The 13,423-nt window shown below is 57.7% G+C and overlaps 1 protein-coding gene across 2 annotated transcripts; it reads left to right on the forward strand.

Annotated features, from left to right (window-relative positions):
• The first annotated feature begins 5,554 nt into the window (after positions 1–5,554).
• Positions 5,555–10,137, forward strand: EIF4EBP1 (eukaryotic translation initiation factor 4E binding protein 1). 2 transcript variants are annotated; one of them, XM_032092220.1, is made up of 3 exons: positions 5,555–5,773; positions 8,467–8,637; positions 9,784–10,137. In XM_032092220.1, exons 1-3 carry the CDS (start codon positions 5,626–5,628, stop codon positions 9,813–9,815), a joined length of 351 nt encoding a protein of 116 aa, XP_031948111.1. In that variant the 5' UTR covers positions 5,555–5,625; the 3' UTR covers positions 9,816–10,137. The 2 variants fall into 2 exon arrangements, with proteins under 2 accessions (XP_031948111.1, XP_031948110.1); XM_032092219.1 differs by having other exon boundaries at positions 5,556–5,773; positions 9,781–10,137.
• The last annotated feature ends 3,286 nt before the right edge of the window (positions 10,138–13,423 follow it).

Raw genomic sequence — 13,423 nt, forward strand, 5'->3', positions numbered from 1 at the left:
CCAGCTCTACCTGCACAGCCACTGGCAGTGGGGGAGGCAGAGCCAGCCCAGGCAAAACGCCACAGGAAGCCAATGGGTCAAGTGTTGCTTAGAAAACTCTGGGAAAATATGTTTATGCCATGGATCAGAGCAGCTCCTCTGGCTGTTGCTACAGAATAAACAATGGGTATTTAAAACTACTTCTTTACACATAGAGAATTGGGATGAATTAGGGGAGATCCCTACTTGGGGAGAGCTGGGATGCAGATGGGAACTGGCACCTCCTTGCTGGGCAGCACATGAAGTTCCTGGTGCCCACAGATGTGTTCGGAGAGAGGAAACAGATGCCTGAGCTGATCCCAGACACATCTGAGGGCACACGGGCTCTGCTTGGTCACAGAGAGTGAGGGGTGAGAGCTCAAGTAGCAGCTATGGATAAAACAAAAGCTTTTTATAGCTGGGAGCTCGCTCCCTCCCTGGCACGTGGCCACATACTCGCCGGTACAGGACATGAGATAAACCCATCACACGGTGGAGTCACAGTGCTGTCACTGCCCGTGGCCACACCAGCGTCCCCCTCTCCCCTCTGCTTCAGCTTCGAGCAGAGGGTCCAAAACCAGCCCCAGTGCAGCAGGTGATGGTACCAAAACTGCCCACGAGCCCTCAAGGGGTTTCACCTGTCCATCGCAAGGGAGGACACCTGGGGATAGCACAGGACATGGATGAGGACCATGGGATGCTCTTCCCTCTGCCTAAGAAGGAGATGCCCAAGGAGAACCATTTTACCCCAAATTCCCTCCCCAGGGAGGGAGCTCTGGACTCGCTGGGATGGGCACAGGGCCAGGCTGGGCTTTGGGAATGGGTCCTGCTCTGGCTGTGTGTCCACAGAAGCGATAGACTCCCCTGGACTTTCAGAATAGTTTCCATATCAGATCCACAAATCTTGCTTTGAAGTTGTTTGGGATTCTCTGTCACCACATTTCCTCATCAGCACATAAACAGGCTGTGATGAAGCTTTAACCCCTGGGTACTGCCTGTCCCAGGAAGCCTGCAGGAAGCTCCACATAAACTCTGGTCTCCATATAAACCCTCCTCCCCCGGCACAGGCGGGCACGGCTCTGGGAGCTGCAGCACTGTCAGCCAGGGCTTGGGCAGGAAGTGAAAAATCTCTGTGTCAGAATAATAAAAGGCACTAAAAACGTGCTGTTTCACGGACTCTAATACAAGCTGCTGTTTTTAGCGTGTGGGTTACCCAAGGCATGCTCAATATCCCATGGCAAATATCCCACGGGCAGCGTGTATCCACATTCACGGGGTTCAGGCAGGGTCTGTGCTGTGCGTCGGGGGTGCTTTACCCCCTGTTGCACGTCCAGTAGCTCCCCTGAGCCGGCTGCTGTCCCAGCACAGCTTCCCCATCACCCAGGGGAAGATCCCTGTGCCACCCCGGCGCTGCCATCTCAGCCCGGGGTGAGCCCTGGATCCCGAGGAGCTCCAAGCTCCCACGTCTCAAACACTCACATCCTGTTTTCCAGGCGAAGCTCCTGGGAGCTCCTGCCTCGGTGGTGATGAAAGAGGCAGCGCGGGCACCCGGGAGGTCGGAGCCGGCCCAGCCGGGGCTGAGGTCACTCTGCTCCCTGTTTATCAGCCCGTTCCCACAGGGTTTTGCCCTACGGACACATAGCTCGGCAGAAGGAGCCGTGGGGTCCTTCAGAGGCCGGGCAGGGCTGGTGGGACCCCTGTCCTCGCCTGGGGCACCCTGGGGTGAACAGATGGGGGCTGGAGGGGTGGGAAACCCGCCACGGAGAATGCAGCTTATGGCCACCGGCATCGCTTCCGAGGAGAGGAGATGGAGGCACGGATCTGGCTCCGGGGCCATCCTGCCGTGCCCAGAGCAGGCAGTCCGAGACCAGGCACAGCCACTCGTCACCCCGGGGCTGCAACTCTTCCCGAGGCCACGGCAGCAGTGAGAGAATGAGGGAAAGGGGCATCGAGATCCTGAAACCCAGCCAGTGACAAAGGCTGCGCTAAGGCAACCCCAGGTCCTGCTCCTGCCCCCCAGATCCCTGCGCAATTATGTTTTCAAATTAAAAGATAAATCATAGTAAAGCTGTTTTCTTTCCGGTGTTGTTGAGAAGAAAGCCTCCTACAGCAGCAGCAGCAGCAGGGCGGTGCCTGCAGGCAGTTATTCCCAATTTCTGACATTTTTATCACGCCTTGCACCATGGTTTCATTTCTGACAGGTCCCATCTCCCTCCAGCTGCAAGTACCCAGAGAAAGGAGAGTCCTCATGCTGCCATCACGACCTACAAACATTTTACAGATGTTTTCACAGCTCCTTTCCCATTGTTTCTGGTTTTCCTTCAGCTGTTGCTAAAGCAAACTGGGGTGAGGGAAGGAGGGAGAAGTTTGCAATAACACGGGTCCAGATTTCACAAAAAGTGTGGGAAGTGTCGAGAAAAAACGTCAACAACAGAAATGACCTCAGGGAGAGCCGAGCTTTCAGGCAGGGCTTTCGGAGGGAGAGAGGAGCACCCTGCCCGTGGGATTCCCAGCTCTGCCCCAAAGCGAGGTGGGAGGGAGAGGGTCCAGCCCTGCTTTGGGGAGAGAAGCTGCTTTGGGGAAGCTGGCAGGGATGAGGGAGTGAGTGCCAGCAGCCCCGCGTGGAGCCCCCTGCCAGCCCCCCCACCACGGACACCGGGCCGCCCGCTGCCTCCCCCTGCCCCTCCTCTGCCCCCTGCATGCCCGGGCACCCTCTGCCAAAGCTCCCGGCTGTGCCCCCACTGCCCAACAGCACCCATCCCTGGGCCCCTCCTGGGGCTGACACCAAGCTGTGTTTGCTTCCAGCCCAATGTTTGCAGGGAGGAAAACCAACAACAACGAGGAGGAGGAGAAAGAGGAAGAGGAAGTCAAACACTCCCCCTCCGGCTCTGGGTATGGGTGCCACGGTGAATCCCATGCCACAGAGGCTGTTGCTAGCAGGTGTCAAGAGCAGGACCCAAAGAGCACATCCCAGGGTTGCGTTTTGGGGTGCTGAGCACCCCCGGCAATGCCAGGGGCGTCCCAGTCAGGGTTTCCTGCCGAGGGCTGGGGCCAGCGGAGATGGCCTTCCCAAAGGCAGGATGGGCTTGTTTATGGGGCAACTTTTATCTGCACAAACAGCCCTTGGGCGGGCAGCGGGGATGTGGCTTTGTCCGGGTTTGTCCTTATCGCCCGCCGCGATCGGAGGGGAATGTAAACACAGACGGATGGGGTGGAAATGCCGCGGCACCGGGACATCCTCACTGGGATGGGGTCCATCATCATCCCGTCCTTCATGGGGCTGGAGTGGGTCCCCAGGCCTCCATGGGAGGGGTGGGGTGCAGAGAGGGCTGGGGATGAGCCTTCCCACGTGGGAGCCACACGGACAGGAGGTGATGGATGGGGCAAGATGAAAGCTGCCAGCCCCCCACTGCCCACCAGGCAGGAGTTTATCCTTCCCTCGGGTTACCTTTTTCCTGTCTCAGCAAACCCTCCTGTAATCACAGCTCAGTCGGGATTGGTGGGGCCGGTGATGGCAGGGCCAGGCAGGAGCTGCCCCTGCTGCCATCCCCCGGGGCTGCTCTCACACCAGGGACAGGGGCATTTCATGACTTATAAAACACGTTTTCTTCCCCAGGACCCTGCCAGGGGAGTGAGTCCTTCACCAAAAGCCACCCCGGCTCAGCTACCAGTGATTCAAAGCAGGTCAGAAGCAAAGACAGTGCTGGTGGAGAGACGGACACCTCGGAGAGGCACTTCTGCTCCCGATTTAGAAGGCAATAATGCGATAACCTCGTGTCACATGAAGATGACGAAGGGCTATCCAGCCCTGGGAGCTGCCCATGGAATGGGCAGATAAAATGCCCTGGAGAGGAACATGCTGTAATCGGAGGGTGCTGGTAGCAGGAGAACACCCAACGCCTCTTCCCTGCCTGCAGCAGCTCCCGGGCAGTTGGAGCTGGGCAGGAGAATCCTGTTCCCTGTGTGCTGCCGGGAGCACCGAACTCCAGCAGGCACTGCGATGGTGACACCGTGGTAGGGCCGGCCCTGCTCTGCCCTAGCCAGGATGTGCCCTTAAACCCTGACCTTCCCCCAGTCCTTGACCCCATAACGGTCCATTCTCCAGCAGAAGGAGGAGGAGGAAATGGCAGCGGCTGCCTCGCTGGGTTGGGGGTCACTGCTGATGTCATTTCATGCCGGAAATGTTGTTTTCCTGCCCCAGTGCCCAGTAATCTATTCAGCAGCTGGCACAGGGCGAGGGCTGCCTGCCAGGCACCACAGCCTGCCTGGGCTCCCGAGGGGTACCACAGCGTGCCTGGAGTCCCACAGGACCCTGGGGGGCAGAAACACCCCTGTCCATACCCCAACCTGGCAGGAGACCACTGCCCTGGACACCGAAATGCTGCCCCATAGGAAATGCTCAGAGATGCCCTGGGGACCCCCAGCACCCCGGAGCGGGACCGTGGCTCCGCAGGGATGAGGCTGGCCCTGGCCACGGTTCGGAGCAGTGCGTGGCTGCCGAGCTCCATCTGTCGGAGCCGGGCTGTTGGTTTGGGCAGGACGGGGCTGGCTGTGTCCCACCACCGCCCGGAGCAGGAGAGCAGCCTCAGGCCCCGGCCCAGGGACAGGCACTGCCACAGCCTCGGTGACCCCGCCGTGCTGCAACACAGGCGGAGCGCTGCCGAAATGCTGCTGGCATCTGCTGGTGTCTGTGCCGTCATCCGTGCTGGAATCCAGCCTGGCTCCCGGCATCCCGGCCGTCAGCAGATGTCAGCACCGGACCGGTGTCCGGTGAGGGTCAGCAGAGCCCTGTGGCCACGGCTGGGGGGACCAGGGAAGGGATGAAGGGCTTCTTCTAGAGGGTACTCGTGAGCAGGGTGGTCCCAAGGATGCTCTGAGGGGTTTCATGCCCGGGTTTCATCCCTGGGTTCCCCAGCCTCCCCCATGCCCAGCCCAGGGGTCCCGCCCAGCCGACCCTGCGCCCCTCCCACCACAATTCAGCCTCTCTTTAAAACTTTTCTTTTATAAGGTATTAAGACAAACCCTATTTTTCCACAGCTCCAGGCCCGGCAGCCCCACCGGAGCATCCCCGGGCACACGGCGTGGGGGACGCCGGACCCGTGTGTGGCCCCCCGGCTCCTCCCGCATTTGTTCCCGGCTCCTCGGGGGAGGCAAAGCCATTTGGGATGGGGCTCTGCCACCCAGCCGGGCGGACATCTGTCCCTGCAGCGTTCCCACGGGGACCACCCGGACCTCCCAGGGCGGCCACCCCGCGTGGGCAGGGGAGGGCACGAAGGGGCAGCGCTGCCAGCACCCCCGAGGGCTCTGTGGGCTCCCCGCGTGGCGAAGGGCCCGCGGCACGGGAAGCGCGACCCTGGAATGGGGGGGCACGGCCCGAGGGTGCCCCGGGGGCAACGGAGCACAAAAAGGGGACCCGGGGTCCCTTCGGGGGTCCCGCCCAGGCCCCGCCCAGGCCCCGCCCACTTAACGCGAAACCCCGCCCTGCCTGCTTTGCATAGCCCCGCCCCCTCCCGGGCCCGCCCCGCCCGCCGGAAGGGGCGTGGCGCTGCCCGGAAGCGGCGGGCGGGCGGCGGCAGCGCCGGTCCCGCTCCCGGTCCCGCTCCCGTCATGTCGGGCCGCTGCTGCCAGGGGCAGACGCCCAGTCGCGACATCCCGGGCCCCGGCAAATGCCTCGCCCTGCCCGACGGGGCCCCGCTGCCGCCCGGCGACTACAGCACCACGCCGGGGGGCACCGTGTTCGGGACCACGCCGGGCGGTGAGCGCCGGGCCGGGCGGGGTCCCTGCGAGGGGGGACTGGGCGGGCCCTTGTGGGGGGAGAGCGGGGAGGTCTCACCTGGGGGAGCGGTTGGAGCGGAGGGGGGAGCGCTCCCCTTCTGTCCCGGCAGGAGAACGGGGAGTCCCCGCTTTGTCCCGGGACGCAGCGGAGGTTTGGGGGGGCTGGGGCAGCAGGACAGCACCTGCCCAGGTGTCCGTGCTGGGGAAACACGGCAGCGCCTCGGGAGCCTCGCAGGGAACAGCCTCGGCCTCCCCGTGGTTACTGATTAATTCTAATCTCTAATATTTGCTGTTTTCTTTGGCAGTCAGCAAACCCTGGGGCCTTTTTCTTTATTTCTAATCCCAAATTGCTCCAAATTCTGGAGGCACAGCGCTCCGCTGCTGCAAACAGGCCGTGGGCTTGTTCCCTCTTTGTCTGCTGCGACGTCCTGTGCAGCCTCAGGAAGCTGCCGGGAGAGGAATCTGTGGGGATTTCATCTTCAAGTAAGAGTAACAAACCGATTATGCTAAGGGCTCCTCCATCAGAGAGGTTTTGTGTCCCCATCTCCTCCTTGGGTGTTTAATTTTGGCAGTTTGGCCCCGAGAGAAGTGGCCGCGGTTCCAGGTGATGGCACCTGGCACAGGGTCAGTGTGGGGAATTCCAGCTGCCTCTGGTGCCCCTGAGCCGGGGCTTGGGGTGATTTTTTTTCCACACCCTGTAGAATGCAGGTCACTGCCTCCCTGCCCAGGTGGATGTGAGCAGCAGGAATGATGAAGCCGTGCCTGAAGTTCAGCCAAAAGAACAAACTGTGGGAGGGGATGGAGGTTTTGTTGGTCCCTCGGATCTACCACAGGATTCCAGGGGTTAAAATTCGGAGAGAAGGGGAAGTGACACTGCTGACTGACTCACCGGGGTTTGTGTGTGCAGAAAAGCTGAAGTTTGGGGTTGTTTTGGCCATGTGTTCCCTCTGAAAGCAGGAGATCGCTGCAGGGATTGTGTTGGGGTGTGGGAGACTTCCCCAGCTTGGGTAGCACAGCAGAAATGAGCAATTAGCGGCGCGCAGTAATGAGCCCTCCGGGGCTGTCAGCTCTTGTTCCCCGGGGAGCTGCCGAGTGTCGGCAGCGAGAGGAGAGGCTGGACCGTGTTTGTGGCCGGGGTGTGCCCACCTGGCAGCGCTCAGGGCTGTCCCGGCCCATTTGGGGACAGCGTGTGCTGCCCGGCCCTGCTGCGGCATCACCCCGCTGCTGGAGGACAGACACGCAGGGCTGCGTGTCTGACTTGTGGTGCTCTCAGGGAGCCGAGCATCCCGTGGTGGGTGGGTTTTCCTGCTAAATACACCCTGGCCTCCCTGGCAGCACCGGGGAGCTGCTGGGAACGTGGCTTTGGGCGTGTGAAGGAGCCTCTTTGTGCCTGGGGCAGCCCAGGCTGGGTGTCCTGCCCAGGGTGTCCTGCTCCAGCTGTCCACAGGCCCTTTGCTTTCGGGAGCTCTGGGCATGAGGCTGTTGGAGGAACGTGGAAGCTCCGTGCTCCCAGTGCTGGTACATGAGCAGCAGTTCCAGGAATCCCTGTCCTAGTCCTGCTCCCTGAGCTTCCCAGGAATTTAACACCCCTCTCCCAGCCAGCTGACTGTTGGGTTGGATCCTCCTCCTGAAACAACTCAAGTTCAGAATCATCAGTGAAAAGTTTTTCAGTGTTTTGAGAACTCTCTGGCAGAACTTGGTTGGAACACAACACCCGGACATGTTGTTTTATGTATTTATTTTATATTTATAGTGTTCAAACCAAAGGGAGTTGATTGTTCCAGGACAGATGGTGACGGGAGCTGTTTGCCCACATGTGTGTACTGTAGTTAACGCTTTTGGGGAGGGCACAAGGACAAGTTCCTTTCCCTCTGGCTGGAACAGGAGCAGAGCAGGACCTACCTGATCCAGAGGGGTGTGCAAACACTGTTTTGGGAAGCAAACACTGTTTTCCAGCACTTCCTGGGTTAAGGCTGTGGGCTGTTTGGAGGGATCCCTTTTCTGCCTGTGGTTTTTGAGCTTTTTCCATGAAATTCCTTTATAAGGAACAGGGTGTTCCGTGGTGTTCCTAGAAATCCATGCCCAGAGGCTCGATGTGGTAGGCTGGAGCTGGGTGGTTCCTGGTTAACCCTTGGAGCATTAGCAATCTGTGTAAGCCTTGAGCAAGGTGTGTGTAGCTGCTGCTCTGCCAAGGGACATGTCCGTGCAGGAATTCCCGCTGGGCAGCGCTCAGAGGGACACGGCCCTGCCACGTCCTGTCCCCTGGTGTGTATTCACCTGCAGGTTCAGGTGGGATGTGGGTTCTGGTCGTGAGTGGAAAATAAATTCAGTTTTCTGTTTGCTTTGTGGGCTGGTGTGACCTTGAGCAAGGTGGAAGGGGCTGGATCTGCTGCTTCCAGCCCCTGCCTGGGGTTTGGAGTCCTGTGTTGCTCTGGGCAGTAGCTGGCAGCGTTTGGGTACCTGATGCCTCACCTTTAGTGGCAGAAATGGTGACAATGTACCTGGCTTTGGGGTGAGGTGATGCAGACTGAGCAGTGAAGCACTACATCACAGCTATCGCTTAGATACCCGAGAATCCCTGAGTGGTTTGGATTGCAAGGGACCTTAAAGATCATCCAGTTCCCCACCCTGCCCTGGGCAGGGACACCTGACCATGTTCCTGTCCCCCCCCAGGTACCAGGATTATTTATGACCGTAAGTTCTTAATGGAATGCCGCAATTCTCCGGTTGCCAAAACACCCCCCTCTGACCTTCCGGACATTCCAGGCGTTACCAGCCCGAACGTGGAGGAGTTGAAGCTTGAAAACCACCATGTCCAAAACTGTGAGGAGAAAGTGAGCGCAGGTAAGCACAGGCAGCAAAACCCCAACAACCCGTGAGGTGCGCTGCTGGTTCCTAGAAATTCCAGAGCTGGAGTGGAGCCAGGAGATTCCCGTGAACTGTGGTCAATTCTCCAATGACTTCTTGGAAAGTCAGAGTGGGCTCGGTGTCACAGGGTAACAAGGTTCTCGTAGTTGTTTGATCCTGCTGGGGGCCCCAGCAATGTGACTTTTGCAGTTATTAGGTGTAGTTTGATATAATTCCCATTAATTCAGCATTTGGGAAGCTGCTGTTGGATTAGGAGCCCTGTGGAGAGCAGAGGGGCAGCTGCTGCTGCCTCTCCCTGTGCTGGGCAGTGCTGCAGCTGCTTGGAGTTTCAGGTTACAATTCAGAGCAGGATTTACTTGGGTTTTTAATATCAGCCTGAGTTGTAAATTCCTCCTGCCTGTTTCTGACCCCATTTTGTGACAGGGACACTTCACTGAGGCCCTGCTGCAGCAACACAAGCCAATGTTGCCCTTGAAGAATTGTTTTAAAGTTATTTGAGGTTATTTCTTGAAGCAACCAGAACCCACCAAGTGCAAGTATTTATCTTCTCTCTAAAAATAAAGATCTGAAGGCTCTTGTTCTGTGCTCACTCCAAGTAAAATCTTTCTAGAGTCAGGATTGCCTTGTGCCTGACACACTGTTGTGACCTGAAGTGGCTCACTGGGCTCCCTGGCACCCTGACATGCAGGCTGGGTGCTGGGTTGTGGCTTCCAGAGAATCCCTGTCCTCGGGAACAGCTCCTGGCTGCCCTCGCTGGTTCCTGTCCAGCTGTGGGAGCAGCTCTTGGGATGATGAGTGTGAAATGTGCCTGTCTGGGTTGTCCCAGCGACTGTCCTCATGGTGGTTCTCTACATTCCTTGTTATGAGGAAATCCAGGTTAACAATAAATTATTTAAAGGGCATTTTCTCTCCCTCTGCTTTGGTGGATCCCCCAGAGCTGACACCTTTACCAGAGCTTCACAAGATGGTTTTCACACCAACCCTGATGCCTGAATGCCGATTTTAAGCCCAAACGACCCCATTTCTGAAGCACAGCCAGCTGCCAGTCGCTCCTTCACTAAAATCTTTGGTATTTAATGTGGAACTCTGAGGACTCACCTGTGCTTTTGTCCCTCCCAGCAGGTGAGGAAGAGCAGTTCGACATGGACATCTAACGCACCTGCCCAGAGAGTGCTGATCCAGTGAAGCACCAGGAGTTGTCTTGAGGATTCCCACCAGCCAGGCTTACAGCAGCCCATGCCTTGAGTGCCTTCCTGCTCCTGGGAAAGGCAGATGATTCCCTCGGGAGAGCAGAGCGTGTCCTGTTCCAGGGGCCGGGTCTCGGAATGCTGGAGGAGACACTCTCACCCCTTGGTTTTGGTTCCAGTTTTATGCTTTTGTTAATCATTTTAATACTGTAACAGTTACAGAAATGCAATATAAGGGAGAAATAAAAAATCATGTGGAGTCTCCTCGTGTGGAGATGAATGCAATAAATGTGGCTTCTGTCCCTTATTCCATCAAGAAGCTGCTGACCTGAGGCATTAAAATGGGTCAGGTGCTTCTGTGCCTCACCATCAGGTACCCCCTGTGCTGCTGGGGCTGGGCTGAACACCCCTGTGTCCCACCTGGTCCCTGGGGCAAGTTTTGGTCTGCCAGATCTGTGACAGAAACTGTCCCCTGAGTGTTTCCAGAAGGCTCTGTCACAAGGTGCGTTCTCTTGCCTGCCTGGCAGGGGGCCGGGCTCAGGCTGCAGGTGGGAATATTTGGGATCAGTTCAGCTGGAGGCACTTGGAGGGTCCCTGACTCTGAGCTGGGGAAAGGAAGGAGCCTCCAGCTTCTCTGCTGCAATTCCTTCTTCCTGGCATGTGTTTGCCTAGGTTTGTGATACATGCTGAAATTTCCATGCTGCTTTACCCTCATTTCTCTTTTCCATCGTGTGGTGGGCAGGGAGAAGAGCTTTGGGGAAGAGGGTTTCACAGGGAGGTTAGAAACAAAGTCTGTCAGGGTTCGAGAGGGGCGTTTTCAACCAATAAAGTTAATTTTGCTGTGGGAATGTTCAGATTGGGTCCCCAGAGCAAATATCTTCATTTTTAGCCTCAGTGAGGTTTGATAAATGCGGTCTGGACAGTCTGTAAGACACATTGCTGTGCTACTGCTGAGGGGTGGGGGCAACCTCAAAGGAAGAGAATCCGGGGCACAGCCTGAACTTCAGACTTCCTAAACCACAAGGAGCGTCTGTGCAAATCAGGTTTGGTAGATAGCATTTAAATACCTGCTAATGAAGCTCAGTGGTGACATTATGATATGCAAACCCTCAATAATGAGTAACAGAACAAAGCAATTGCTGCAGATAAACATGCATTTCTCTAGGATAAGATTTAAGGGTTTCTCTGAAACCTTAATGGGAGCAAATCCAAATTTATTGCCCTCAGGTGTGACTTTATCAGTCTCAGCTGCACCAGTTACGTTCTGATGAGGGTTTAGAGAGGAGCTGCTGTAGCTGGGACAGACCTTTTTCTGTGTTAAATTGGTGGTTTTGATTAAAAATGGCACTGCTGGGCTGTGGTGCAGCTGCAGTCCAGCTCCTCATGTCCTCAGAGCCCTCCTGCTCCGGTCACTGCTGGCACAGCAACCCCCAGCTGCAATTTCCGCAGGGGCAGCATCAGTTTTTGGTTTAGGAAAACTTCCCATGTTGATGGCAATTTCCCCAAAGCTCCCCTCCTTCGGGGGAGACTGAAATAGCCGTGACAGGCTGGGGAGGGTGTGCAGGGACTGAATCCGGGTGCTTGTGCTGGGGCTCGTTCTCCTGCTCTGTCCGGAATTCTCGCTCCAGCGTGGGTTTACAGTGGGAAGGGTTGGATCGAGGGAACCCTCGGTGAGCAGGTTTCCTGGACAGGGACCTCTCTCGGCAGGGAAGGGTTGGATCGATGGAACCCTCGGTGGGCAGGTTTCCTGGACAGGGACCTCTCTCGGCAGGGAAGGGTTGGATCGATGGAACCCTCGGTGGGCAGGTTTCCTGGACAGGGACCTCTCTCGGCAGCGTTGGGTGTCGCCGTCCCCTGAGCTGTGTGTCTGGGCAGTGTCCCACTCTGTCACCCGGGACTGTGGTTTCGGTGGGAGACACGGTGCTGGTGGCCCTGGGACCGCCCGGAGGTGCCATCCCAAGCTGAGGGCTGCACATTCAGGCAGTTTGGGGTAGAAAAGAGCCGATTTCAGCCTCGACCTGCCATGGCTGTTGCAGGAGCAGGAGTCTTGTGGCGTTGAGATTTGGTGCCGGTACGAAAGTGGCTGCCTGGTTTTTGGGGGTGTCAGGTATTGCAGGTAATGCTCCTAAGCGCCATTCCCTCCCACCTGTAGGAGAGGTAACACGTGCTGGAGGTGTTAAGTGCTTTGTCTATGCCCCGGCAGCTTTGGCAGCTTTGCATCGGTATCTGCTGCTTATGCAGATCTGGGGAACATCAAAGCACCAGGTGCCTCCGACAGCGATTCGTGGCTGATAATTCGGAGGGAGGGAGGACACCCTGTGAAACACCTGGCCAGGTGTGACCAAGGGTCCGGCCGAAATGGTCAGAGCTCCTGCTGGGTTCTCGGTGCAGGGCCCTGGGGCCATGGGCACATCAGGGCAGTTGTGGGGGGCAGAGAGAACCGTGACCAAAGCAGTGGATGTGATGAGGTGATGTGACACCCGTGGACATCTGCTCTGATGCAATTTGTCCTAAGCCCATTCCTTAAACCTTTCGTGGTGTGGGACCAAGTGGTCTCAGCATCCCATTGCTCTGGTCCTTCACTCCCTCCCTCCCTCCCTCACATCCCCAGCTGCTGCATCCTTCAGCCAGACAGTTTTAGATCCATCTCCTGCCTGCATTCATATTTGCAGCTCTCCAAGCTTGCCTGAGCCTTGTGAGGAGCAGCTCAGCATTCCAGGGCAGATCCCTGCTTCACCAGGGTCTGTTCCTCACCCCACACTTGCGCTCCCAGACCGAGGAGCTGCTTTTTCCACGGGCTGAGCCCAGTTGTGCACAGTGGGAGGGAGGGAGGGAAGGAGGCAGTCGTGGGTGGCTGAGGCACAGCTGGGATGCTCCGGGGAGGTCCAGGGACAAGTTGGCTTTGTCGTTGCATTTCCCATCCCAGCCCCTTTTTGTCTCAAGCAGGCACAGCAGCACAGCCGGTGTCCCTGTGTCCTACCCCACATCCCTGTGTCCTACTCCGTGTCCCTGTGTCCTGCTCTGTGTCCCAGTCACGGGACGAACACCACCTGCCCGACCCAGCTCGTGCTTTAATGCACCATTTGTACAAACATCACCCTGGGCCTGTGATAAGACCCCTCGGTCTGTTTGTTCTCGCTCTTTCCTTTTTGTGTGTCCAAAGTAATCTGTGGCTGCTGTCCCCCCGCCAAGCCAGCCCTTCCCCTTCCCTGCCAGCTCTCCCCCAGCCCTGGGGTGCTGAGGGGTCGCGGGCAGGACCCCGTGGCAGGACTGGGGCTGTCCCCCCACTTTATCGTCCTGCGTGTCTGGGCTCCCTCTGTCCCCCAGCCGATGTGGATTGGGGCAGGAGCAGGGCCAGAGCTCTCCCTGCTCAGCTCAGGTTCCCCCTCACAGCCCGTGCCTGGCAGAGCCCGGCTCACCAGCAGATCCTTGCCTAAACCCGACTTTATTGTCATTGTCCACACTTTGATGTTTTCCTTACAGCCCTGGAATCTCAGCCTTTATTTTTCCACCCTGCTCTTCCCAGGGAACGGCTGTTGCCTCCCCCTGCCCCGCCACAACTTTTGAACCCGCTG

The sequence above is a fragment of the Corvus moneduloides genome, chromosome 27 (genome assembly GCF_009650955.1).
Source record: "Corvus moneduloides isolate bCorMon1 chromosome 27, bCorMon1.pri, whole genome shotgun sequence".
NCBI lineage: Eukaryota > Metazoa > Chordata > Aves > Passeriformes > Corvidae > Corvus > Corvus moneduloides.